Here is a 24952-nt window from a genome sequence, read left to right on the forward strand (position 1 = left end):
TGTATGTCTCGCTTTTTGACTTGACTTGAACTATTGAACTTTTCAAGGACATTCTTTTATTTTTGAGACACACAACGTGTGACTGTAACTTGGCTTTTCTCCCGTTTGGCTTTAAACATGTAGTTGTGGCCGTTGGGCGCCAGATGTCGCTGTTTACCGCGCTGCAGCCGCAGCATGCAGGCGCTCTGGGTAAAGCCACTCGCGAACACGCCGCTGCGCGTTCACGAGTCCCTGTCCCGACTCAACTTGTGGAGCAGTGGAGAAGTTTGCAGAGCCAGATTCAGACTTCGTAAACCGTCGACAAGGTCGCAAGGAAGGAAACTCAGGCCGGACACAACCAGGCAGTCGCCATGGACGATCTGGGTAAGTTGCTTTTGGAAAGCGGAGTGTTTTTTTTGTTGTTGTTGTTTTTTTTCTATGAAGAGAAACGGGCAGCAGGGTGGAGGAGTCAGTTACGTTTCGTCGAGATTTTGTGTCTAAAATAGTATTTCGGGTTAACTGCGGATTATTCTTTCTCTCTGGAAAAGCGAGTTAAAAGTAGACAGAAATGTTACCACGGCCTGCGGGAAAAAGGAGTAAATCGTTTCGACACATTTTATAATTCGCTCCTATTTGTGTATTAAAAGCATCGCAGTAAGTTAGCGACTGGACACCGCTAGCCTCTTACTGCCGCCTCTGTTTGAACTCTCCCTCATGTTGCGTCTCTCATAATGACACGCCGCTCCTGCACCACGTATATGAGCCACTTTTGATCCACTACGTCGCTCCAAAGGGAGGAGATGCTCGGTTGTCGTGTTGTTGTCGGGCTTTAACGTGAACTCCTCCGCTCTCGCCCCAGGCCACTCATTCCAACTTTGAAGTGGTGGAGTCAACAGGCCTCCGTATTTAGACTGCAGCACAATGCGGGTTCAGCCCTTCACTCTGGCTGTTTAAAACCACTGGGATGGAGCAGATATTACTGAAAAACAACAACAAAAACACACACATCACCACTGACCCACGAAAATACTCGATTTTTACATTAGAAATATGGACATTGTGGTTGTGGGGGAAATCAAACAATCGTTTGTTTATTGGTTTTGTTCTCCAGTTTGTCTGATTACTTCGGTGTTGAAAACACCCGCGATTTTAGTTTTCTGTGACGTGACACTTTCCCTATCAGTGCGTTCATTACACAGGCTGGAAAATCAATTTCATTGAGCTCTTTGGTGTTGGGAATATTTCTACATTTTGACATTCCAGCCAACATTTTCTAACTCGTGCTTTGACAATTGACAAAAGTAAGACATGCTAGGTACACCACAAACTCTCTTACGTCCTTCCACTTACAATTTCATATATGTCGACTATATCTGTTCAGCATATTCACTTCATGCTATGTATTTCCTCTGCATCTGTGAAGTTTTTGTTCTTCCTTTTCTGACCTCTCAAAGAGGGAGCCATAGTTAAATGGATTTGGTAATTGTTTAAGTGGAGAGATGATGGCTCACATTTTAGCATTTGGCCTGCTGTGAGAATACCTCCAGGCCACATTAGATGCTCTTGCTGCTGTAGTCTGCTGAAAGGACGTATTGTTGACTGAGTGGGAGCTTGCAGCCTCTCCGAACAGCTTGCTGAAGACAGAGGGAGGGGGGGGGGCGAGGCTGCTGAGGAATTTCGAGCATCATTCTCTTTCGGGGTCCAAGGCCAAATACTCACAAGGTCATGACTTACCTCTCGCCGCACCTCTCCTGCTCCGGCGGCGACGCAGTTGGCCTCCGTCTGCCCACCTAAAATCTTCCAACCCTTTGTTAAAAACATTGAGCTTTGACATTCGGTAGAGCAAAAGTCAAAAAGTGTAGATTAAATTACTCCTAAGTGCCTCACAGTGGTAGTCTTACGTTTCTTAATCCCTCCTTGACTATGCAAGAACAACACACTTCATTACTGACCTTTTAACCAAAAACGCTAGAGGATTGGTTGATAAAAACTTTCGTGAATCAAGAAAGAAACTTGATCATGTTTTAACCCCTTTCTTTTGTTGTTTTTCTTGTGTGATTTATGTGATCGTCACTGCTGGAAGGAGCAGGGTGAGCCCTCTCTTGCTGACTCTGAGTCAGAAATTTCCAGTGAAATTTTCCAATCAACCTTCTTACAAGCTTAGACCAGGTGGCAACCAGGCCTGGCTTCATTTTCAAGGCGCATGTGGCCCTATGGGACGAGGCCTCGCCTAGATGTGGACCTTAGAGCAACATGTGTCAAGAGTGCTCTGTCTGTTTTCTGTTTTAAATGAATCAGTTTGGTTTCTATTTCTTTTTCTTTCTTTTTTTTTTTCTAAAACTGTGAACTGCCGAACTTTTACGCACGCTTATCAGAAAGTAGAAGTAGGCCTGTCGCAATAAACAATAAATCAATTAATCACATGATAAATTGAAACAAACTCAATCATTTCTATTTGCATGATTTATCGTTTTTCTCTCTCTTTCTAACAAAAATTGGATGACAAAAGTCTCCCGTCTGGTGCTTTGGTCTTAACCAGCCCTTTTTCTGGAGGACAGTTTTGTTTACAGAGACTTCATAATTCATTTTATTTATTGTTTCTGTAGCTTTGCTCGTTTATTTCGGATATTTAAAATGGCTTCCAGTTCCAGTATTAAATGTTCATTAGAGTTTATTGATCTTTGAAAATGTCTTTTTGCATTATTATGCCATTACCATTGAGTTACTTTAAAATGGTCTCAAAACAACAATATTATGATTTATCGCAATAACTTCTGGGACAATTTATTGTTCAGCAAAATTTGTTATTGTGACCTTAATACAAGCATTGATTGAAATGACTGGGAGAGTTCAGTCTCCCTACATTAGTGCATCTTTCCAGGTCTGGCTTAGCGTCGACGTTCTAGAGAATGTGCTGGAAATTTGGTCCAGACTTCACAGTGGGGGGTTTAATTTTATTTTTTCTGCTGGAGGTTTGTTGCCTCAGCGTGAAGCACAGGTTAGTGTGAAAGGGAGCAAGAACAGGGTGTGGAAAAACCACAAAAAATGGTGGATGAAGTTTTCAGGTTTTTGTCAATAACATGGACAAGAAGACAATTTAACACAAAGAAAGGGTCAGTTGTTGCATTAAGGGAAGTTTGTTTGGAGGAGAAAAGGTTGTGCAGTACCAACTCTGATTATAAACAAAGCAAAAGTTTCTTCTCACTTAAGCCAACAGGTAGCACTAAACTTCTCCATGCGTGACTTGGGTACAAAGCGGTAGTCATTCCTACTGTTTTACTCCTTTGTTTCCGTCTTAATTTTTAGCTGAGGAGCCGACGCCGTGTTTAGGAACAGTTTTCCTCTAATCCGATTCGGGAGATTTTCTGGGAACACAGCAGGTAACAAATGTCGTTTATAGTTAGAAACAGAGGGAATTCCTCAGGCACCTTTTCCAGACCTATTGAAGCACGAATAGATCTGTGTGTAAACCGAAGCACATAGCAACACCTTAATGCATCTGTAAACACACGGCAGGCCTGTAACCTTAGCTGTTGGAGGTCCTGTTGATCGCTTGGCAGACAGGGAGTCTTTTTAAAAATGTATTACAAAACCCTAGGAAGACTTGGTTTGGTGTAGAAATCATGACGCTGCATATTTAAACCATTTGCACTACATGCTGATAATCCTTAAAGGTGTTTTAGCGGTTCACTGTGAGACAGCAGTGCAGAGTTAGTGTTAGCAAACTAGCCATCATCACCCTGTGAAAAGCTGGAGGGTTAGAGCATACCATGCTTAACCAGTGGGCTCGCCTGCAAAGCTAGAAAGAAGCCCCCCGACTGTAAATCAGGCTCGTCCCTGATCCACACCCATCCTGGTGTAGGTCTGGGGAAGAGAGAGCGGCGTGACTGACCTCATCGCTTAGGCAACCGAGCCTGTCTCACATCCTCAGGAAACGGTGAAGGAAAACAATGAGCGGACTCAGTGCTGGAGGCCGTCGAACGCTGTTGGAGGGGGCAGCAGCGGGCCTGCAGTCTGTGAGCCGGGTGCCAGAACAGCCTTTCCTCTGTTAATTGCTGTTGTACCATACTGTTGTTCCAGTTGTAGCTCCTTTCAGTCGCTTCCTGTTTCTTTCTCCCAGTTAACATGACCTCAGATCTTGGCTCGAGACAGGCATTGACTGATATCAGGTTAATAAGGCTGATGTAAAGCTTGATGCTTTTAATGCTTTTACTTTTCATGCGTCTGTGTTCACAAAAGAAATCAGTACGTCACACTGAAGCCTTAAAAACGTCAAGATCTCTGAATTTCTACAAATTATCAATACATGCCACATTAAGCTTGGATTTGCTTGTGAAAAAATATCTCCACTTAATAAACAGAGGTTTTGTCATTTTTTTCTTGAGTGGAAAGTTTTCATGTTATTGAATTTTGATCATTCTGGTTATGCAAATTATCCTTATTTTATTACATTTTAGTGCAGTTTTTAAAATCAGTTTAAATTAGAGATTCAAGTGATTCACTGGTAGATAAAGATAATGTATTTTTATGTTATTTTTTTTATTAAAATAATGGGTTTTGTTTTGTTTATAGTTAGCTCTATGGCCTTGCATGAAGTATGCAGCTGGGAGCTGTATAAAGGAAAGGAAAAGAAAACACAAACTTTTTAATTTTACAACTTAAAAAGGTGTAAAAGGATTCGGTTTTCATTTGTTTCGTTTCTTTTAAAATGTTAATCCCGGGAGCCTTGACTGGCCTATTGACCTGTCGGAGAAGAAACCTGATCCCCAACCTGGGCTTCTCCAGCAACGATGATGGACTTCCTATCTGCACTCGGGACCAAGCCTGCTCACCAAATTTCAGATCTGCTTCTTTCCCCAGTTCCAGTTCATCAAACACTTAGAGTCTACATGCTCCACTTCCCCAGAAGGATCATCTGCTTACGGTTTCTAGTCCAAACTTTCCTCCCTCACTGTTGAGACGTTGTTCTGATTAGGGTCTTAAGCTGATCCACTCTCCTGAAAGGACGAAGGGTCGGCAGGCAGAACCTGCAGAGAACTTGTCAGCTGGTTATGTGTCCCTGTTAGATTAATTGGTTATTCTATATACAGTAGAGTGAATGGATGAATATTTATCAGTGCCTCCAGGATTATTTTTTGCTTTCAAAATCACAAATTTTGCGGTGCTACTTTGGAAATATTTGCAAGGAATTTTGTTAAAAACTCGACATATAGGGGAAAACAATAAGGAAAAAATAACAGACAAATATTTTTAAAAATTTATTTAAAGAATTTAAATAGCTACTCGCCATCATGGACTATAGCTCAGCAGTCACTCAAACCCAATGTTTTTGACAATTTTTGCAGAACGTTTGGAATAAAGTCACAATTACCCAGCATTAGTGGAAAAAACCAAACTTTTTTGTGTGACTTTTACCGTGAAATTGCGAGAAACTGGAGGCCCTGATTTATTTATTTACTTATTTGAGCTAATTGAACAAATTTTAGCTAAATTAATGACTTTCACATGGAGGTTGGCGTGAACATTTGTAATACGCTAAATATCCCACGTCTAACAGTTGTCAACGCAATCATAGATAAAAAATGTTTTTAAATGCCTGGAACAAATATTATTGAAAGCACGAATGTGCTTTTAACAAGCGCTCGCATGCCGTAAATGACGAGATGGCCGTTCTCTGACAGTTTGCAGACAGCCCAGATGGCTCCTCGTTGACATACGGTTCTCATCCGCGCCTTGGCTCTGACTGTCCTCAGTGACCGAGTGCTGCATCAGTCGTTAGACTTTCCCTTGTGATCTGATTTACTGTTCTGTGGGGAAGCACTTTTATTTTGGTCCAGCAATCTTTCAAAGGGAGTGTCATCTTTCTTACATGGCTCTGCTTGGCAGGGTATTTTTAGCTAGCAATCGCTAAATGACGCCTCTGTCCCACTGATTGTATGCCATTACTAACTTTCATCCATTCAACCATTGTCTGTTTGGGATTTTCTTTCTTAAACTGCACGGTAAAAAGAAAATAGTTAGCCATCTTTAATCTTTAAAGTTAGATTCTCTGTCGATTCCGTCACCTTTTGGATGTCATTTCTCTCTTTGGCATCTCCCATACTGCCGCCTCGCTCCAGCCCCTGCTTTTCTTGTTTGTTATAAATATATCACGTTCGGTTGGCTTGATAGGATAGGGTTTCCGTTCGGGACCGGAGCCAGTTCTGCTCTTTTTTGCTCCCTGGGTATAAACAGGTGAGCTGTGGACCCTGATGACCTTTCACCGTTGCCCACATGTTCATGAAAAAGATCGAAGTGCTCTGGTTTCGTCTGTGCCTGTAGTGTACTCCCCACTATGTGGTGAAGGGCAGTAAAAACACAGGCATCTTCCTTATTGTGGAATTCAAAGCATGCTGTGGATAGCATTGAGTATTGAATGTCTTCTTCTTGACTCCAGGTGTGTTGGGGGAGAGAAAGGCGGGACTTTAATGACCGTTTTCGCTAGATTAAGTTTGTGTGTTCGCGTTTAGAGCTGTTTTCCACATGCCCCTACCTGAGAGGTTTCTTTCTCAGGGTGTACGGAGGAATGTGTGGAATTCCCCATGTGCCTTCATCCCATCTGATAAACATCGCAGGACTGTGGAAGAGCCGTGAGTGGGTGGACAGTGGGTGCACAAAGTCAAGACTATACATGTGCCCACTCCCCCAAGAATGTGTATAATGTCAACACAATACGGTATCGCAGTTATGTCCACTGACAGCGCCAATGTAAGTCTGTGTATTGTTTGACTCAAGTCAGATGAAGTCGTTTGAAATAATTTGGTCCAGTCGTTTTATTTTTGATGACAGTTTTATTCCTTTAGACCGCTGCACAATCAGCCATTGAGTCAGGATGCTGTTAGCAGAATTGGACTTTGTCCATTGTGGCTGCTACACACCGCCCACCCCCAGTCTGGAATGGAAAAGATTAGACCGATACTTAGCCCAACTGCTGGTTGGATTGTTGATGCTTTTAGGTTTTTGTAAGTTTGAGACTTTTCTGTATAGAGTTTTTCTTTCATAAAACAAAACAAATTGACAACATTTCAGGTCTACACGCATACTCAAACCTCTTCAAAGTGCAGTCTAGTTTTTAAATATATAATGTCATCAAAATTTGAAACCCATTCCTCAAGTTGACTTAAATAGGCTGAGCTATTGTTACCTCATAAATTGTTAACATACATTGGCTGTCCACGTTTTAACTGTGGTATAGCGGTCCTAATGAGGAGAAGTAACTTTTTAAAGTGTGAAATTATTATCCATCCATTGTCTAGACCCACTTGGCCTCGCAGAGTTTCTTAAAAAGAGTTTGGAAATATCAAGCAACTTATGATGACGCAGCGAATGTTCTGGAGCTGCAGTCGGGTCTTCTAGCAAGTTCAGAGTTCACTACAGAGAATCAAAAATCTAAAACAACAAAAACCTAATTGGTCTGTCTCAAATGATCATCCTGTAAGTTATTTAAACTTCTTCTGAAACACAAGACAAACAACATAAAGCAACTAGACCTGCACATTGCATCAAATCATTACATTGTACTATCAGTGTGTGCAATATTGTAATTGCAAAGGATTGCTTGGTTGCAATAACATATTTTGCCAGTCGCATGTTATTTTCTCTAATGGCTGATAAGCTAATGCTCATGAATAGTGGTTGAGTCAATATGAAATGTAAAAAAAAGAAAGAAAAATGAAAGATAACTGAGTTACCTTATAATTTTCAGCAATAGCATCGTGATTAAATATTCTTTTGAAATCATACATACAACTACATGTAAAATTTTCTGATACTTTAAATGGAAACGTCTTTTCCGATCTGATCTGAACGGAACAAGTGAGAGGAATGTCTCAGCTGTGATTGGTGGACAGAAGAGCACAATGTCGCCATGGATCCTTATGACGACGCAGCAAATGTTCTGGAACTGCAGTCGGGTCTTCTAGCAGTTCAGAGTTCACTACAGAGAATCAACTCAGGCCTTCGACACGCTTCCCTCTGCGCTAGGAAAGCAAGCATTTCTGGTTAGAGTGTTGGAAAAATGCAAACATGGAGAACCTATGGAGTCGTGAGCATACCGTTAACCTCTTTGAAATGTATGAGAAGGAGCTGAACATTCTTTTTGGTGAAAACGAAGAACTCCACCATCAAAACGCAGAAATAAGAGTCCACTTCAGGAAGAAGCTTGAAGCAGAGAGGAAGAAGAACATGGCTCTGAGTCAAGAAATTGACAAACTTAAAGAGCTTCAGGCTGCAGATCCCAACAAAGCCATTGGTCGTAAGTTGGTTTCATACTGTCAGCTGTAAACACATTTGTTTATGGTGTAGAAGATAACCAGTCTGCTGCTTGTACCTTACCTTAAAAGTAGAAGAAGTTTTCACTCATGTGTTTCTAGAACTGCATCGCCAACTCCGGGTAGAAACTAATCTGCGGCTGAATGTGGAGGCCAAAGCCGAGCGGGCTGTTCAAATCGCAGACCATTTCTTGCAGAAACTGGAAGAAATCCATAATGTCTGTCAAAAATGTCTTGCGCCAATCCAGATTCCCGATGCAAATCTCAAAAGAGGAGTGGATGACCTCAGTGGAGAACTGCTGGAGCTGAAACTGATGCTTCGAAAAGAAAAAGAATCTAGAGCTCACAAAGGCACCCACGGGCCTGAGGTCTTTACGCAAGCGCACATAGAGGTTTCATCCGAAGTCCTGGACCACATCGGTGAAGAAACGTCCAACAGCTACATGGAGCTGAGGAAAGAAAGGGACGAACTCCTGCAGGAGATCCTGGTGCTGCATCAACGGGAATCCAACCTGAGGGATGAGATTGAGTGGAACGGTCTGAGAGAATTCGAGATTCTGGAAATGCTCTGTCGGGAAATATCAGGGTTGGAAACGTTGGAGAAGCAGCATCTTTGCCAGGACATGTCCTGCGAGGAGGAGAGGGACGAGAGGGCGAGGGCAAAGGCGATTAAGGTTGCCGTGGCCTTGTGAATGCAATGTGTGCTCAGAGCAGTAAACTGTTGTGTAAGTGAACAATCAACACGCTTTCATAACGAATTAATTTATAGTTCTGTGTTCACACATCCAAAATGAACTAGCTGACTATCTTTTATCTACTTTCCATCAGCTGCCAGCCTGGAGCAAACAGAAGAGCAAACTACCGACTCATGAAGAAGCTGAGATTTCTGAACTCAAACGGACAACCTGACCTTCCATTGTCTGCCTTTACTCAATATTTCTCTGATCATAAAAGAAAACTCTTCATATCAATCTGTGTTGTGAAGAAGATTTATTTCTTTCCTCACTGATTCATTATTTAAAATAGAGTCATCATTTGTATTTAGCATCATTTAAATTAAACAAATGGATAAGGAGAGTTGGACAAGTATCGGTTCAGATGTTTATATCTAAACTTTTTTTATTCTTTAAAGGGAGAGTACTTTTTTCCATAAACTGGGATCGTGCTCATAAGGTCTGCAATATTTACTTCCAACAAAAAACATTGATTCCATACCGGAGAATTTGTTTATTTATCATTTATTTATTTTTGCACAAAACAGCATAAATATTTGCCACATACAGCTAAGAGAGACAGAAAAATTTTAAATAAGCCATCCATCCATCCATCCATCCATCCATCCAACCATCCCTCCCTCCATCCATTTATTCTTCCGCTTATCCGGGGTCGGGTCGCGGGGGTAGCGGCTTCAGAAGGGAGGCCCAGACTTCCCTCTCCCCAGTCACTTGTTCCAGCCCTTCTGGGGGAATCCCGAGGCGTTCCCAGGCCAGCCGAGAGACATAGTCCCTCCCGGTTGGACGTTCCCGGAACACCTCACCAGGGAGGCGTCCAGGAGGCATCCTGACCAGATGCCCGAGCCACCTCAACTGGCTCCTCTCGATGTGAAGGAGCAGCGGTTCTACTCTGAGTCCCTCCCGGATGACTGAGTTTCTCACCCTATCTCTAAGGGAGAGCCCAGCCACCCTACGGAGAAAACCCATTTTGGCCGCTTGTATCCGCGATCTCGTTCTTTCGGTCACGACCCAAAGCTCATGACCATAGATGAGGGTGGGAACGTAGATCGACCGGTAAATTGAGAGCTTCACTTTTTAGCTCAGCTCTCTCTTCACCACGACGGACCGGTACAGCGCCCGCTTGACGGCAGACGCTGCGCCAATCTGCCTGTCAGTCTCCCGCTCCCTTCTTCCGTCATTCGTGAACAAGATCCCGAGATACTTGAACTCCTCCACTTGGGGCAGGACACCCCCCCTGACCCGGAGAAGGCACTCTACCCTTTTCTGGCTCAAGACCATGGGTGTGAAATAAGCCTGTATATTCAAATCCTTGATATACAAAGTTATTTGTAGCTCATTATATAAAAAGGTATATTTCTCTTAACTCCATATATTCCTTTTTATAAATGCACAGGTAACAAAGCCCCACCCAGCTCTAGGTAATAATGGAACTAAACAATGATGTGTTACATCAACAATAATAGAAATGTCAAACCAACAACAAAACTAGTTCACTTTCATATAGGTATGTACAATTTCTGGAGTGTAAAACTTGTGTTTTATGTGGTTGTTGCTTTTAATATAAGCACCAACTATGCTGTCTAAGCTAAACAAAAATAGTTGTCAGTAAATAATCTATTAAAGTTTCTATTTAAATATTCATTTCAAGCTAGAACACACAGGACTGCTTGGATGTAATGTTTGTTAGGCTGTAGTGCATTAAACTCTGCTTTACAGTAACATATTCAGCCATTTTCTCATCCTTCATGTTCTTATCTGATGGACAGTAGATCTAAGCGACCCCGAGGAGAAAGGTCAGACTCTGATGATGGAAAAGAAGAAGAACGTAGAGGAAAATGGGGGTTATTATTATGTCGCAATATTCCATGGTAATATTGCATTGTGATGTTTTCCTGATACTGTGGAGTCCTGTTAATCTTTTTCTAAAGACTGTTTTTTAAAATATGTTCAAAAACATGGCAGATGGATATTTGGATCATTTTCTTTAGGAATCATTATCATGGAGTAATTCTCACATACATAGAATGAATGTTCAATGTGTAAAGTAATTCATTCAAAAATACTTTATGTACCCCAAAGGGAAATGATCTGTGTTACGATAGCATTGTGTGTTTCTTCAAAGGGTTGTTGGTTTCTGAGTTAGAATTTGCATAAATGACATAGTGAGTGATCTGCATGGGACATACTCTTGATTTTAATTAATTTATAATATGTAATTTAATAAAATAATAAAGTACATGTTCATTGAGGATAAGGTGTATTTTTATCCCAGAAATATCCTTGAAAACCTTTTCTGATGGCACCGGATTCTTATAAAGACCACATAAAACTGATGATAAAAGTAAGAAGTTAACTTTTCATATTTCCAAAAGATTCATCACAGTTTTCTTTAAGAAGAACTTTGAATATTTCCAGATATTTACGGTCACTGCTGTGTCATATCAGCAGTCGATGGTGAGTTTGGAGAACTTTGCTTTGTCTGCAAGTGCCTCTGCAGTCCTGGGGCAGGATTTCCGTCCTTTCTGCCAAGGCCAACAGGAACTTTCTAGGAATTCAGTACAACAAGTATAGCAAGTCCAAAAGCATGTTTAATTTGAAAACCTTGGTAAGAGAAATATGATACCACAGCTACATTTAGATCGGCGCATTTTACGGCTCACCTTTGTCCTAAAACCACTTGTGGCATTTTTCTATCTGCGGGCTTTGTTTTATGAGTGACAGTCAATTTAAGTCGGGCCTTGTTTAGCATGTCAGCACCAGGTGCAGATTATTTCGAGCTGGTCTGGATATTTCAGCACATTTGCAGAGACATGGTTACACACTGAGCTTACCGCTTTAAATAGGCCTGAGCTCCCACATGGTTTACGTCAAAGTGCAGGACGGAGGACGTTTGGCTTCTGGGCAGGATTCCCCTTTGGACCACAGGTGGTGATGATGAAGAGTCAGGATTAAATATGGAAGTTCTTGTCTGGAAAAGTGTGAAATATTCTCTATGCTAATCTTTGAACCACTTTCTACATCAACGGGAAATAAAGCTTTGCAGTCATAAATTAGCTCTAAATCGAAACAAGTTTGTATGTTCTCGGATTGAAACGACGCTGCTTTTTTAAGCCAGTGTGAGCTTTGGATCATCTAAAGCAGATGATGGCATGTCAAAAGCATTGTAGCATAACGGCATGCAGCTGGTGACGGCGGTCTATTCTGGTCAGGCGGAGGCTGGCTGGATGGATGGACGGATGGTGTGATGTAAGGGTCTATTTTATTCTGGAGTTGCACCAAATTCTCAGGAGGATAACTTTGTACCCTCTCAACCCTGGACGCCATTCAGAAATGCTTTCTGCCTGTCTGCCTCTCTGTTATCAGTCTGTCTTGTTAAATTTGTATTCAGTCTTGTAAAGCTAAATGGAAATCCACAATAGAATAAATGTACAAATAAAGTTGGAGAAAGTAGCAGTGGTTGTGGTTTTGACAAATCAAGAAGGTAGACTGGGGATTTTGTTGTAAATATTGGTCCAGAGGTACTAGTGCCACATCAATGGACTGGCCGTGAAAATGATAAGACTAAAGAAACCGATTTGTTTATTTTTGTTTAGTAATTCAGTAGTGGTGTGGTGCGTTCACTAACTGGAAAACATCAGACTTTTAGGTTTTCTGACAGGCTAATGAGGCTAATGGTCATGCCTGATGAGGCTGACAAATGGATTATTGCGGTCACTAAGCAATATCTCGGGCGTGCCATGGTGGCATAGTGGTTAGCGTGACCCATATTTGGAGGCCTTCAGTCCTCGACGCGGCCGTCGCGGGTTCGACTCCCGGACCCAGCGACATTTGCCACATGTCTTCCCCCCTCTCCTTCCCCATTCCTGTCAGCCTACTTTCGTAAAAGGGACACTAGAGCCCACAAAAAGACCCCCTGGAGGGGTAAAAAAAAAAAAAAAAGAAGTCAAACGAAGCAATATCTCTACATTAGATATATTTCTTTATCTTCATATGATTATGTGCTTCTTCTGGTTTTCTTCAAATGGATCCTTCAGAAAAAACCCCCACAAGTGTCTCGATGCAACTTTTTCACTTCCGAAACTGTATTGATATTACAGCTTTGAGTATTGGCTTATACTGATATTGACCTGATATAATTTCAACATCATAACTTATTGTATGGTGTGGAATGTTAGAAAAGGTTTGATCAAGTGATATTAATAATATTAGGTATGAGAACAACTGACCCATTTATTATTATTCAATGGCTTTGTTCGAGCGCTTCTGGACAGGAATGCTGGGTCAAAGTAAATGCTTCTGTTGGAGAGTTTGTATGCAGGCTGATATAATCTGATACTTTGTTGTTTGATACTGATATCCCAAATTGATCTCGGGTTGGGAACCTAAAAAAAGTATTTCACCCTTTCAGATGCGCTGCTTGCAGACCTAGAATCTACTACATCCCACATCTCGAAGCGGCCGGTCTTTCTGCCCGATGAGACCCCCTACTCCATCCCGACGGGCGGTCTCCCCTACCAAGACGCGTCCGTACCGCCTCCGGTTCCACCTCCGCCTTCAGCTGACGCTCTCAACGGCTCCCTGACAGATCAACCAGACTCTCACCACTCCTCCCAACAGGTAGGTCTCTACTTTATGAGAGCATGAGGCGCTCTCTGGCTTTAAACCTAAAATGTTAATGACTTTACTCATCTGCTCCAGTCTTTAGGTTCGGCCCATAAGAGCTCGTGGTCCAGAGACAGCAGCAGTTCTCCGCTGTCACACATCGAAGAGGACCATGTTTACAGGTGTTGCTCCCGCTCTCTGAATGTCCTCTGAGTCAAGCAGACTACATTTCCGTTTACCTTTAAGTTACACTTTGTGTGTTTTTCAGTTTTCCTAACAAACACAAGATGTCAGACTCATCTCCAGCAGCCATCACCTCTGCCCTGGGCAGTAACCTCTCAGAGCTGGACCGGCTTCTGTTGGAGCTTAACGCCGTGCAGCAGAGCTCCCCCTCCTTCCCCACTACAGGTAGAGAAAACTGCTATTATAATAAATAAATTGCACCTCTGCGTTCTTCTTCCTTTTGTGTCTAATCTGAAAACACTGACAGACATTTAAATTCCTAAAACGAATACAGAGAAGCTAGAAGAGTAGAGACATGCTGCAGAAAATACGTCATAGCTACAATTTTAACACATTTAAATGGGATTTTAGTATTAAATAACAGCATTGTCACAAATATTATATGATAAAAATGACGATGCGGGGCAGGCTGCCGAACAGACATGGTGATGCAACTGTATCAAATGTCATAATTCTTTGACATCTATTCAAGTAACACGCCTCAAGTTTTAATAAAAGCATCTGGCCTGAGCTTTCCTTGTGTCTTTTCTCCCCGTAATCTGCTTGTATTTGTGGTGGGTTGACTAAGACATGAGGACTGAAATCCACTTTGTAGAAAATGGGGAAACAGGGCAAGGGGGAAGTTTGACACTTTCTCACTTCTGTCTGTGTTGAGCAGCGTTTACTCATCCTGTCACGTTTCCTTAGAGGAGGCAGCTCCACCCTTACCGTCTTGCAGTATCACCCACTATGAGAACGGAGGCACTCCTGACATCCTCGTAAGCCCCCCACCTCAGGAAAAACCAAAACGAAATGGGATGAGGCCGGAGGAAGCTCGACCCCCAGTGGAGGGTCTGCTGGAGGGTTCAGGTCCTTCACCCAGGTACCGCCTCTGTTTTTACTCACTCTGATTAATGCAGTTAAAAGAAAAGCTAACAATAAGCTACTCAGAAGAAAGATCAATAGTCAGGTTCTGTCAGAGGGAACAGTAGGGAGGTTCTCAATTAATGTATTGTGATCTTTCTAAGTAGGAGTGCGTGATATTAGGGAAAACATGTGGTATAATATTTGTATATGTTGTGATTACAGTATTGTTGTGACAAATAATCCAAATATTTAAACATTTTACTATTCTGTGTTCCGGATTCATAGCAAACATAAACTGCAGATAACTAGTCCAGCTACTAAAAATACAAACAAAAGCAACATTTCCATCTCAAACACTTGGTCTTGTGTGTTTGAGATCAGTTGACAAAAGTAATGCTTTGTCAACAAAAAGATCCAAGGATTTTTCATTGTCGTGCCATTTTTGCTTGTTTGTGGTATGAAATTCAGACTGAGGTCCCAGATTAAGAAACTTAATACACAAATAAAATAAATAAATAATAAAGTAATTTATTATAAAGTTTAGCTCTAGTTTTTTATTGCCTTCATCATCTTTTTAAAACTTTTTATGCTTCATTAAACAATAGATGTAATTAAATATCATCAAATATATCAGAGCTGCAGAGAGCATGAATGCATGGTGCTTAAATAATTAGCGAACACTTATTGCACTCCAGGCGGTTCTTCACATTTATGCAAATTGCAAACAGTTATTCTGAGAAAACCATACATTTGCGGCATATCATGCAGCCCAACTTTCAAGTGTAATTGAATTTCAGCAAGGTTTATTTTGCATAACACTTTCAGAATTGTGAAATCCACAAACCCTTGTGAAAATATTGAAATGTTTCATTTAGTCATGGTGCAGCCACAAGCTTGAACGTATTTAATTGGTTTTCTATCTGCCTGGCCAACACAAAGTAACAGTGTCACAGTGGGAATGATGTTTTCAGAGTGATGCGATCTGATTGTTTTCCTACACGCATAGTGTTCTGTATGCAGCCCGCAAAGGTTTCATTTGGTCTCATCTGACCAGGCCCGGCGGAAGAATCAGCCGTGACCCCCTGGACTGGAAGCTGTTTGTTGTTTTTTCCTCAGAGTGGCCAACTCTCTGTTATTCCTATATCGATTTGATACAGTAGGGGCTTCCGCACTTCCCACATCTGTTCCTTCTGTCACTTTTTTCAGCAGTTAAAAGTGTGTAATCCGTGGTTAACACATCGTAACCTGCTCTTCCGAGCCGCCTTTAAACGCAACATGAGCGCTACAACGCGCGCTGGGTTTACACCTGTGCGGCAGCAAAGGAGACCTGCTGCTGCTGTGCAGAGCTGCTCAGGTGTGTTAGAATCATGGCAGCAAAACGTGAAGAACTTTGGACAGTTTTTCCCCCAAACTAACCGACTGAGTTGAGTAAAGCTGCTGGGTTCAGGTAATGTTAGCTGATAACAATACAGTACCTTAAGCTTGTTAACTAGTAGCCTGTAGACTACTGATGTTGTTTATGTTCAAAAGTGAGTAGTACTTGTTACATTGAGTAACTTTTTTGGAAAAAAGGTACTTGTATGAGTAGTTTTACTGCACTGTACCTTTTTTTCATTTTTTTACTTGAGCAATATTGTTATTGCTACGTGTTCATTTTGCCTCCCCAAAATAAGCCGATGCCTCCCGTTAAACTCGTCTGGAGCTTCATCTGACCACCATCTTTCACATATTTGCTTTTTCTCTTTTATGGCTTTCTTATTACTGCTCTTCCAAAAAGAGTATATGACAACTAATTGTTGTGGCAACAGATTTTTGAACCGCATACTTCAATCTCTGCAGCTCCTCTGGGAGTTACCAGGTGGTTACACTGGATTTTATTTTTGGACATTAGAGTACAAAGATAAATTCATATACAATAAATACGCTTTAGATTTATTTGCCAAGACTTAGGGGTTAGAAATCGTGCAATTATTCACTATTTTGCTTTGGTCTGTCAAATAAAATCTCAATGAAATGCATGAAACATAAAGTTTGTGAATACTTTAGCAAGGTGCTATATGGTTTTGTTTATCAAAACCTTCAACGTTTTATGTGCTTGTAAGCCTATAAATATATACATGTTTGACAGATTTAAAAAATGAAATTGTATTTTTCTTGTTTTTTTTAAATGCTTCATTAGGATAATGTAAGTGTATATTAAACTGCTTAGTCTTATTTACAAGAAATGGTGAAGAAATGTTAGTAATGGTATTTATACTTGGATACATTTTACTGTTCTGTGTAAAAACACAGAATAAAACCGGGGTTTTAATTAGGGTGCACTGATTGATTTGACTGATTTTCTGGCTCATCACCAATCCCTAAAAAGTCTTATCTGTCAATTCCAATTTTGGCCAATTTTTTTCATTTGAAAAGTCGTCGAACATCATGACAAAGTCGCTAATTTGGCAACATTGGGGCAACTACTGTTAATTGCACACATACAGACTTGACCTGGTGGTTGGGTCTGTCAGCCAGCCCTCTCTCACCGTACGGGGAAAGAGTACAGTGGCTGATTTTCAGACCTTTGCAGATGTGAGATCTCTAATCTCCCAAAATTAAGAAAATCTGGGCCAATTTATTGGTGCATCCCTACTTTTAATCCCATTTACATTGGGATTCAAGTTTCATTGTTGTGAAAAAGAATCACCTTCATGCTTTCCAGCTCTTCCACACGTCATAGTGATTTGGATGCATCTCAACAGCAAACAAGAATGTCGGCTTCCTGTGCCACCAGGGAGTTGGATGAACTGATGGCCTCTTTATCTGACTTCAAGGTACAAGTCAGCATGAGTATATGTTGTGGAGCTACTTTACATCCTCTGTTCACAAACCTCTCCTAAAGAAGTTTTATAACCTCTGTCCTCTTCCTCTTATTTTGTTGTACTTCTTCTGTTCTCTAGCCCAGCTCTTTGGGCTCTCTGCCAGACCAAGCAGGGACACCAACTACCTCTCACCGTTCTCCAGCGTCTTCCTCCTTCACCCCAGTGGCTCCTTCTTCTTCTTCTCTTAGTCTTCCCCACCCATCTGCCTCTTCTTTCCTCCCTTTATCTGCTGCCCTAGAGTTGCACATAGATGAGGAAGGAAAGGATAGTGGCTCTGCGATGCCTCATCCGAACCTTCTCGTACCACACAGTCCTACTTCGTCTCTTTCTGCTGCCAGTGACATCGACTTGGACTCTGTCATAGATGTCTCTGCCACCTTGCTGTCCTCCCAAACAAAGTCCCTGCTCGTCCTCTGTCAGTCTGTTCCGTCTAGTTCCAGCTTGTTAGGAAATAGCCCGAGCCTTTCCAATGCCACTACCCCCTCTCTTACCTCTGTTAACACCGTCCTGGAGCGCAAGACCTCCAAAACCCCCAGTCCGTCTGCAGAGCGGCTTTCACCATCAGTTAGTAAAATGTTCTGTGCTCCTGAATCTATCAGCCCGCGGCCTGCTTGTTTTCTTGACCAGGACTTAGATTTCACCTCCCCGCCTCTTTCAAAAAGCCGCACTCCCCCTCTGTCGACTCCTTCGCCTCTGCCTGCTGCTGCGTCTCAATCTCTTCCGCACCTCCTATCAGCACCGTATTCGCCGCCGTCTGCAGTCTCTCCGCTGATGATCCCCTCTCCTCTGATCTTCACCAGTACCAACAGACAGCTGTCAGAGGTGTCTCCTGTAGCCCAGAGAGACACTTCCCTCGCTTTACAGCAACCGTCTGCAGAGGAGCCCTCTCTTGACGAGGCCCTAGATAAGCTTCTAGCGATGAGTTTTGCTCAAAGTCATACATCACACACAGAGGAACCACTAGAGACGGTGGAGGCTCACTCTCTCGGGAACGGACTGCAGGAGGTGCAAGAGGACCTGATCCTGCCCATGGACAGAAGCTGTGTGCAACCCGACACGTTCGCCAGCACCACCAACACCATCACAGACGACTCCATAGACATGGGAACCGACGGAAACGGAGACCTGGACTGGGCTGACGAGGAGCTGTCAATGTCCCTACATGATGGACTAGATGGCACCATGACACCGTTCACTGAGAGGCTGTACACAGATGGCAGCATGACTCCATTGACTGAAGCCAGCTGGATGGATGAGTCCATGACCCCCTCCTCGTGCCCTGGGACCCCTGAGGTTGCCTTGGACATGCCCCTGCTCCAAGCTCCCAGTATAGACAGAGTCTCTGCGACGGGACATGTATGCATATACACGGCAGGCTTGTTTTGGTTCTGGCTGCTGACACTGATGCATGCTAGCATTTGCTTCAGCTGTGTTGTTAACATCTTCAAAAATGGCTGAAGTTAAAAACTGGTACATATTTATCAACCACGCTGGTCACAAGCCGTATTCTATGCTATGAAGTGTTTTTAAAATTTAGTAAGCTACTGTTTGGTCTATATATGTATCAACTAGGGGTGTACTGATAATTTGGTGCCAGTGTTCTTAATTTTGGGAGATGTGCAATTGGCCAATATTTACATGTGAAACTGATCAGTGCTTTGCTATAAGAGAGGGCTGACTGACAGATCTGCTGTACTTACCGACTTTCCAGACAAAAAGAAATCTGTATCAGCCAAAATAGGCTTTTTAGAGATTGAATATTTCTTGATTCAATTACAAAAAAAATACAGTTTGTGTTTAAAATAGCTGGTTAAAAATTATGCCAGAGGAAGCACATAGATGTAGACACTCCACTAATACTAAAAACTCACTACAATATCCACCTTGAAGAGAGTTGATACAAGTTAGCAGTTTGGTATCTTGTGTTCCCTAATTGGAGAAAGTTTTTTTTTTAGTTTCCAACCAGCCATCTGGTAATTCTAGTTGCTGGTGGATATATATTCCTACTTACAGTGTCTTTGTTACCATAATAAATTAATTAATTAATACAACATTTTTGGTTATCAAGCACAAGAAAAGAAGTTTTTGGATTGTGATTGCACCATGGCTAACTTAATGCTTTTGCTGCTATAACCATAAAAATAATTTCTTACATTTGGACTTGTGTTGTGTAAAAGCAGCTAACGCATCTGACTTAGTGAGTATTTTGCTTGCTTGAGTCATGTTGAAGAGGAATTGGAGGGTTTCAGCTCATTGTCGTCATATGACCAAGCATGCTTAAAGAACATGATGCACGACCCCCAAAGCCCATTGGCATGTTGCGTGAACTGGTTTATGTTGAATCTGGGTGTAAGATGAGGTTTCCACCGTTCCCTCCTAGATAAAATCGGTGATTAGGCGCACTAAAGAGACTCCCAACGTGCATCCTATGTATCGCGACGGTCACCTGCGCAGGAAGATGGGCCCCGTCATTGTAAACAAGAACTCGTCTCAGGACCGCCTCATAGAGGAGCTTCAGGGTAAGCTCGGGATCTGCCGCTCAGAGCGGCGCCGCAAACAGTCGGATGAGTGGCTGACCGAGGGGGTCGTCGTCACGTCCAAACCCCAGCGTTTCCGTCCCGACGGATGGGGCGGTGAGGTCGACAAGGTTGGCTGCTGTGTGCTCAGATGTTTAACCAAAGTATCTTTCAGCTAATTCACCTTCTTTCGCTTTTCCTTCAAGCTCCTCTCTGTCTCCCTTCAGATCATAATTCCTCCCGAGTCACCAGTCCCTGTCAGGAAGGTCCTCCCACCCCTTTCTCCCCCTAACCCTCTTCGCCCCGCTGTTATAGAAGAACCTAAGAGACCACTCCCAGTACAGCAGCCCCCCGTCCCAACACCACCACGTCTTCCTCCACCTACCTCCTTTAATTCACAAGCCATCCGTGCTCAGGAGCCACCTCCTCCTTCTCGGCAAATTACAAAAGCCATACCCCCACCGGCGCCCGTTCAGGACCTTCCCATCCCTAAGCCAGAACCCCCTCCTCCTGTTGTCCATATCCCAAACCATCCACCACCGGTGGAGCCAGTACAACCAGCAGCACCAAAACTCCTGGTGTCTGTAGGCTGCCAAACAGAGTATGACCCATTCTTCCCTCCAATGCAGGCACGAATTCCCGTCTCTTCCCCCCTTTTTGTTGTTCACCCGACCTTAGAGATGTCTGTTTTTGAACTTTGGTAGCCTTCAAGTGACTAATTGTTTCATTTGCATCTCTGTGGAGCAGAAAGACATAACTGTTTGCAACCGTTTTAGATCATGGCCCAGGGGAAGGCCGGAATTCCAGGTGGGCCACCCACACAGGTCAACAAGCTGGACAACATGCTTGGTAGCCTGCAGTCTGACCTCAACAAACTGGGGGTGCAGACAGTTGCTAAAGGAGTCTGTGGTGCCTGCTGTAAGCCCATTGTGGGACAGGTGAGATGATACAATCAACTTTCCATACACTGGGCCTTACAAAAACTTGTATACCCTCTGGATAACCCTTAATCTATTCTATTGGAATTTTATTTGATAGATTTACCCAAAATAGTGCATAATTGCGAAGTAGAAGAAAAATAATACATTTTCAGACGTTTGGGTGTGACATAACTTTGTGTTCACCATCATTTTCACTGAAGTACAACAAATTGCCTTTCTAAAGTCACCAAACCAGTGAATACAATCCAGCTGTGTGTCATTTAATCATAGAGATACAGCTAGAAAACAAGAAATATTGTGGAAACCAAAGAAACAAAGGATACAGATCAAAGTGGGATTAGGTTACAAAAACAATCCCCCAAGCAGAAATAGTCTGCCAGGGTAACGAGACATTTTATCGTATAATATCGGAAAAATGTCTGGCAGATTGTTTGACTTATAATTAGTACTTTTTCATCAATATTAAGGGACATTTGACTTAAAACAAGCTCCTGTAATTTGCTGAAGTTACGTGTCAGTAAGTTTTGTCTTATTTCAAGTATGCCAAGTTATTTTCTCCAGGACCTGCACCAAAATTACTTCGGGAGATTGTGTTTTTTGCAGTGTTTGTAAAGCTCCCTAAATAATTGGTCCAAACATGTTTCAATCCTCCATCTGCTGTCCTGTTCACTCAGGTGGTGACTGCCATGGGCCGTACCTGGCACCCTGAGCACTTTGTGTGTACACACTGTCAGGAGGAGATCGGCTCCAGGAACTTCTTCGAGCGGGAAGGACAGCCGTACTGCGAGAAAGATTACCACAATCTGTTCTCTCCGCGATGCTACTACTGCAACGGGCCCATACTGGATGTGCGTCATCGCTCTGTAAAAACGTGAACGTCTCTAGCAGAAGTGTTGGCGTGTAGTAAGCTTTGTTGTCGTTCTTTTGTTCAGAAAGTCGTGACGGCGTTAGACCGGACATGGCATCCTGAACACTTCTTCTGTGCTCAGTGTGGATCCTTCTTCGGCCCAGAGGGTACAGGCTTTTAGTTGTTTACGTTCTGAATTAGCAATAGGTTTGCTTTTGCTTTACGGGCCATGTAAAACCCGTTTTCTTCTCCTGCGTTTCCTGCAAAGGGTTCCACGAAAAGGACGGAAAGGCGTACTGCAGGAAGGATTACTTCGACATGTTTGCGCCGAAATGTGGTGGCTGCGCCAGAGCCATCCTGGAGAACTACATCTCCGCTCTCAACTGCCTTTGGCATCCCGAGTGTTTCGTTTGCAGGGTTTGTGATCCAGAATTTCTCCCTCCTCGCTGATTTTTGTCGCCTTCAGAACGAGAAGAGGAGGCGAAATTACGGCTCGTTTTCGTGTGTCCGCAGGTGTGCTTCACCCCCTTTGTGAACGGAAGCTTCTTCGAGCATGACGGCCGGCCGTACTGCGAGGTGCACTACCACGAGTGCCGCGGCTCTCTCTGCTCCGGCTGTCAGAAGCCCATCACGGGCCGCTGCATCACGGCCATGTCCAAAAAGTTCCACCCGGAGCACTTCGTCTGCGCCTTCTGCTTGAAACAGCTCAACAAAGGCACGTTCAAAGAGCAGAACGACAAACCCTACTGCCAGGGCTGCTTCATCAAACTGTTCAACTAGAGAACCACATTTAGAGCAGGCTAGAACTGTGAGCAGGGTCCGATTATAATGCAGCGCGATGCAAAAACATTTATTACCCTCTGGACTTTTTCCCACCTTTGACAGCCTTTATGGATTTTATGCAAGATGTCAACACAAACTACAGTAGTTTAAAATTGTAAAGTTTAAGGAAAATGGCACATGCTTTTCAAAGTGAACCATGTTCTTCCGTCTTCTTATTAACATTGATTAACTTTCCTGTACCAGAGTATGATGCTGCCGCCGCCAATTAGTATTGTCCCATGAATGGCTTTTTAGCAAACAGCTAAAAAGTCCAAAACTTCAAATTTGATCTTTCACATAGAATTTGAGCATATGCATTGCAGGTTGCGGTTGTGACAAAACTGAAAAAGTTCAAGAGGTGTAAATGTTTTTGGGAATGTTTCTGTCTGCGCTCTGCCAGTGAAAAGAAGAGTTTTCCTCTGGTGATGATGGAAGTATGTTTTAGACTGATTGTGTGCATGTTGTTGAAGCAGGATACTGTTTTCATGCCAAGTTTGGAAAAAACAACATTTCTGCTGACTAACATTTTTGAAGTGGCTTTTATTTGGTAAGCAAATCTAATGAAGACATGTTCGGCATGTAAATGGTGTCATAACCCTTTACAAATACCAGAAGTGTGCCATTTTTTCCCACAAATCATGGAGGCAGCAAACTTTACTTTTTTTCCCCGTTTCTATATGTTTGTAAGATGTCAGCCGTTCCTTTAGGTTAGCCTAAAATCGGTGTTATTCTGCTTTTACAGTTTCTATCATTTTACAGTGTAGTGAATTCAGACTGGATGAGATACAGAAATCATTAATGTGTGTGTGTGTGTGTGACAATTTTGCTCACTGGCTGAGTGTGTCATTTTAGCAGGGAACAGATTACCTATTGTTTTTTTTTGTTTGTTTTTTGTTAGCTTTGGAAATGGGCGGTCAGCTTTTTATTTTTTACCACATATGATGTCAGAAAGACTTTTAAACACTTGTTATGTAGAAGAAAATGGGGTATGGATAAATCCACATTGCTATGAAACATCATGACTTTGGAAATGTAACTCAGCTTGTGGTTATTTAGAGAATGGGAAATGTGAAGTCACTCTAGAGTCGCGTTTAGAGTCATTGATCAAAATCACTTGCGTATGAAGATTTAAGAAGTGTGGAGATTATGTTACACAGCTACTTTTTCTTTGAAGGAGAAGCCAATCTTTAATCACTTTCAGTGTCCACAGTTATCTTTACACCGTCTGTATCCTCGTCTGTAAAACCAAACGTGTATCAAATCCTAATTTGTCACTTAGAATGTCCACAAATGGCTGTTCCGACATTCTGCGCTGTCCGATCATTCCTCGTCTTTTCACTGGGCAAAAATTAAGCTCGTCTCGCACAGGTGGAGCCACATTGTTTGTATCTCTTTCACTATCGTTACTGTTTCGGACTAACTCCTGGGAGGGTTTCTGTAAATATTCAATGCAGCTTACATTGTCTGGAATGTGCTTGGCGTATGCGTTTCCTAACCACTTGTCCGGGGATGAAGAGGCGAAGGTGTGGCGCAGATACCCGGATATATTTGCTGTGATTACTGTATTGGGAAACAGATGAATGTTGAGCAGTACACAAGCCGGCGGACAGCACGCCGTTTGCTTGTGACGTTCCTGCAACTATGCAACTGTGGATTGCCAGCGTGCGTTAACAGACTCTCTTTGCTTTTGTGCCTGTGGTTTGACACGCAGGCCAATCACAGTAGGAATCCAGTCTGTCTGTCATGTTGTCTGTGAGTCCACTAAAATGTGTTGGCTGTTACACGAGAACGCGGTGGTCTGCCAGAGCGATTGGCAGGACTAATTCAAATCATTTCCCACAGCATGAGTGGCATCTACTGTGTGACCACTAGGTTGGGTCTGTTCATTACAATTTGCCCTTTTGTCTTGTTCAGGGAATTCTAGAGCCTTATTTCTTTTCTTTATTTAAGATATCATGTTACAGGAGCCTTTCAAATCAGTGTAGTGGCATGTTATTTAACCAAAGCCATACCTTCTATAAATTCTTTTGTCTTTCTTTCCTTTTCACTCAGAATGTCAGTCTATATGAATAGTGAGATTAAGCATTGTTAGTCTGATTATGCAAATAAATTCTGTTTTGCTATCAATTTGTCCGAGCGTGTTTTTTTATATAAATTTGGTCTGAAAGTAACAATCGTTTTTTTACTAGCAACATTTATTGCTACATTTTGTTTTGTTTATCTTTGTGTATCTCAACACAGAGAATAAA

At 42.5% G+C, this 24952-nt stretch overlaps 2 protein-coding genes across 4 annotated transcripts; both read left to right on the forward strand.

The window, feature by feature from the left end:
- Window positions 1-201: 201 nt before the first annotated feature.
- Window positions 202-24830, forward strand: pxnb (paxillin b). Of its 2 annotated transcripts, XM_028033828.1 has the most exons (14): window positions 202-363; window positions 13431-13639; window positions 13721-13806; window positions 13893-14032; window positions 14555-14729; window positions 17418-17529; window positions 17656-18933; window positions 19958-20224; window positions 20321-20722; window positions 20870-21031; window positions 21709-21882; window positions 21967-22048; window positions 22150-22298; window positions 22395-24830. In XM_028033828.1, exons 1-14 carry the CDS (start codon window positions 351-353, stop codon window positions 22659-22661), a joined length of 3516 nt encoding a protein of 1171 aa, XP_027889629.1. In that variant the 5' UTR covers window positions 202-350; the 3' UTR covers window positions 22662-24830. The 2 variants fall into 2 exon arrangements, with proteins under 2 accessions (XP_027889629.1, XP_027889631.1); XM_028033830.1 differs by lacking the exons at window positions 17656-18933; window positions 19958-20224; window positions 20321-20722.
- Window positions 5283-9541, forward strand: LOC114154592 (uncharacterized). Of its 2 annotated transcripts, none has more exons than XM_028033832.1 (3): window positions 5283-8272; window positions 8391-9013; window positions 9117-9541. In XM_028033832.1, the coding sequence occupies exons 1-2, from the start codon at window positions 8044-8046 to the stop codon at window positions 8978-8980; spliced, it is 819 nt and encodes a 272-aa protein (XP_027889633.1). In that variant the 5' UTR covers window positions 5283-8043; the 3' UTR covers window positions 8981-9013; window positions 9117-9541. The 2 variants fall into 2 exon arrangements, with proteins under 2 accessions (XP_027889633.1, XP_027889632.1); XM_028033831.1 differs by having other exon boundaries at window positions 8391-8962.
- Window positions 24831-24952: the final 122 nt, after the last annotated feature.

This window comes from Xiphophorus couchianus, chromosome 12 (genome assembly GCF_001444195.1).
Source record: "Xiphophorus couchianus chromosome 12, X_couchianus-1.0, whole genome shotgun sequence".
Lineage (NCBI taxonomy): Eukaryota > Metazoa > Chordata > Actinopteri > Cyprinodontiformes > Poeciliidae > Xiphophorus > Xiphophorus couchianus.

Bases quoted from the DNA above. Each gene is read 5' to 3' on its own strand.
- pxnb (XM_028033828.1), top strand. The intron at 13,640-13,720 runs GTAGGTCTCTAC...CATCTGCTCCAG, and splicing joins CTCACCACTCCTCCCAACAG to TCTTTAGGTTCGGCCCATAA. The intron at 13,807-13,892 runs GTGTTGCTCCCG...TGTGTTTTTCAG, and splicing joins GAAGAGGACCATGTTTACAG to TTTTCCTAACAAACACAAGA.
- LOC114154592 (XM_028033831.1), top strand. From the start codon at position 8,044: ATGGAGAACCTATGGAGTCGTGAGCATACCGTTAACCTCTTTGAAATG. The intron at 8,273-8,390 runs GTAAGTTGGTTT...ATGTGTTTCTAG, and splicing joins TCCCAACAAAGCCATTGGTC to AACTGCATCGCCAACTCCGG. The intron at 8,963-9,116 runs GTTGCCGTGGCC...ACTTTCCATCAG, and splicing joins CGAGGGCAAAGGCGATTAAG to CTGCCAGCCTGGAGCAAACA.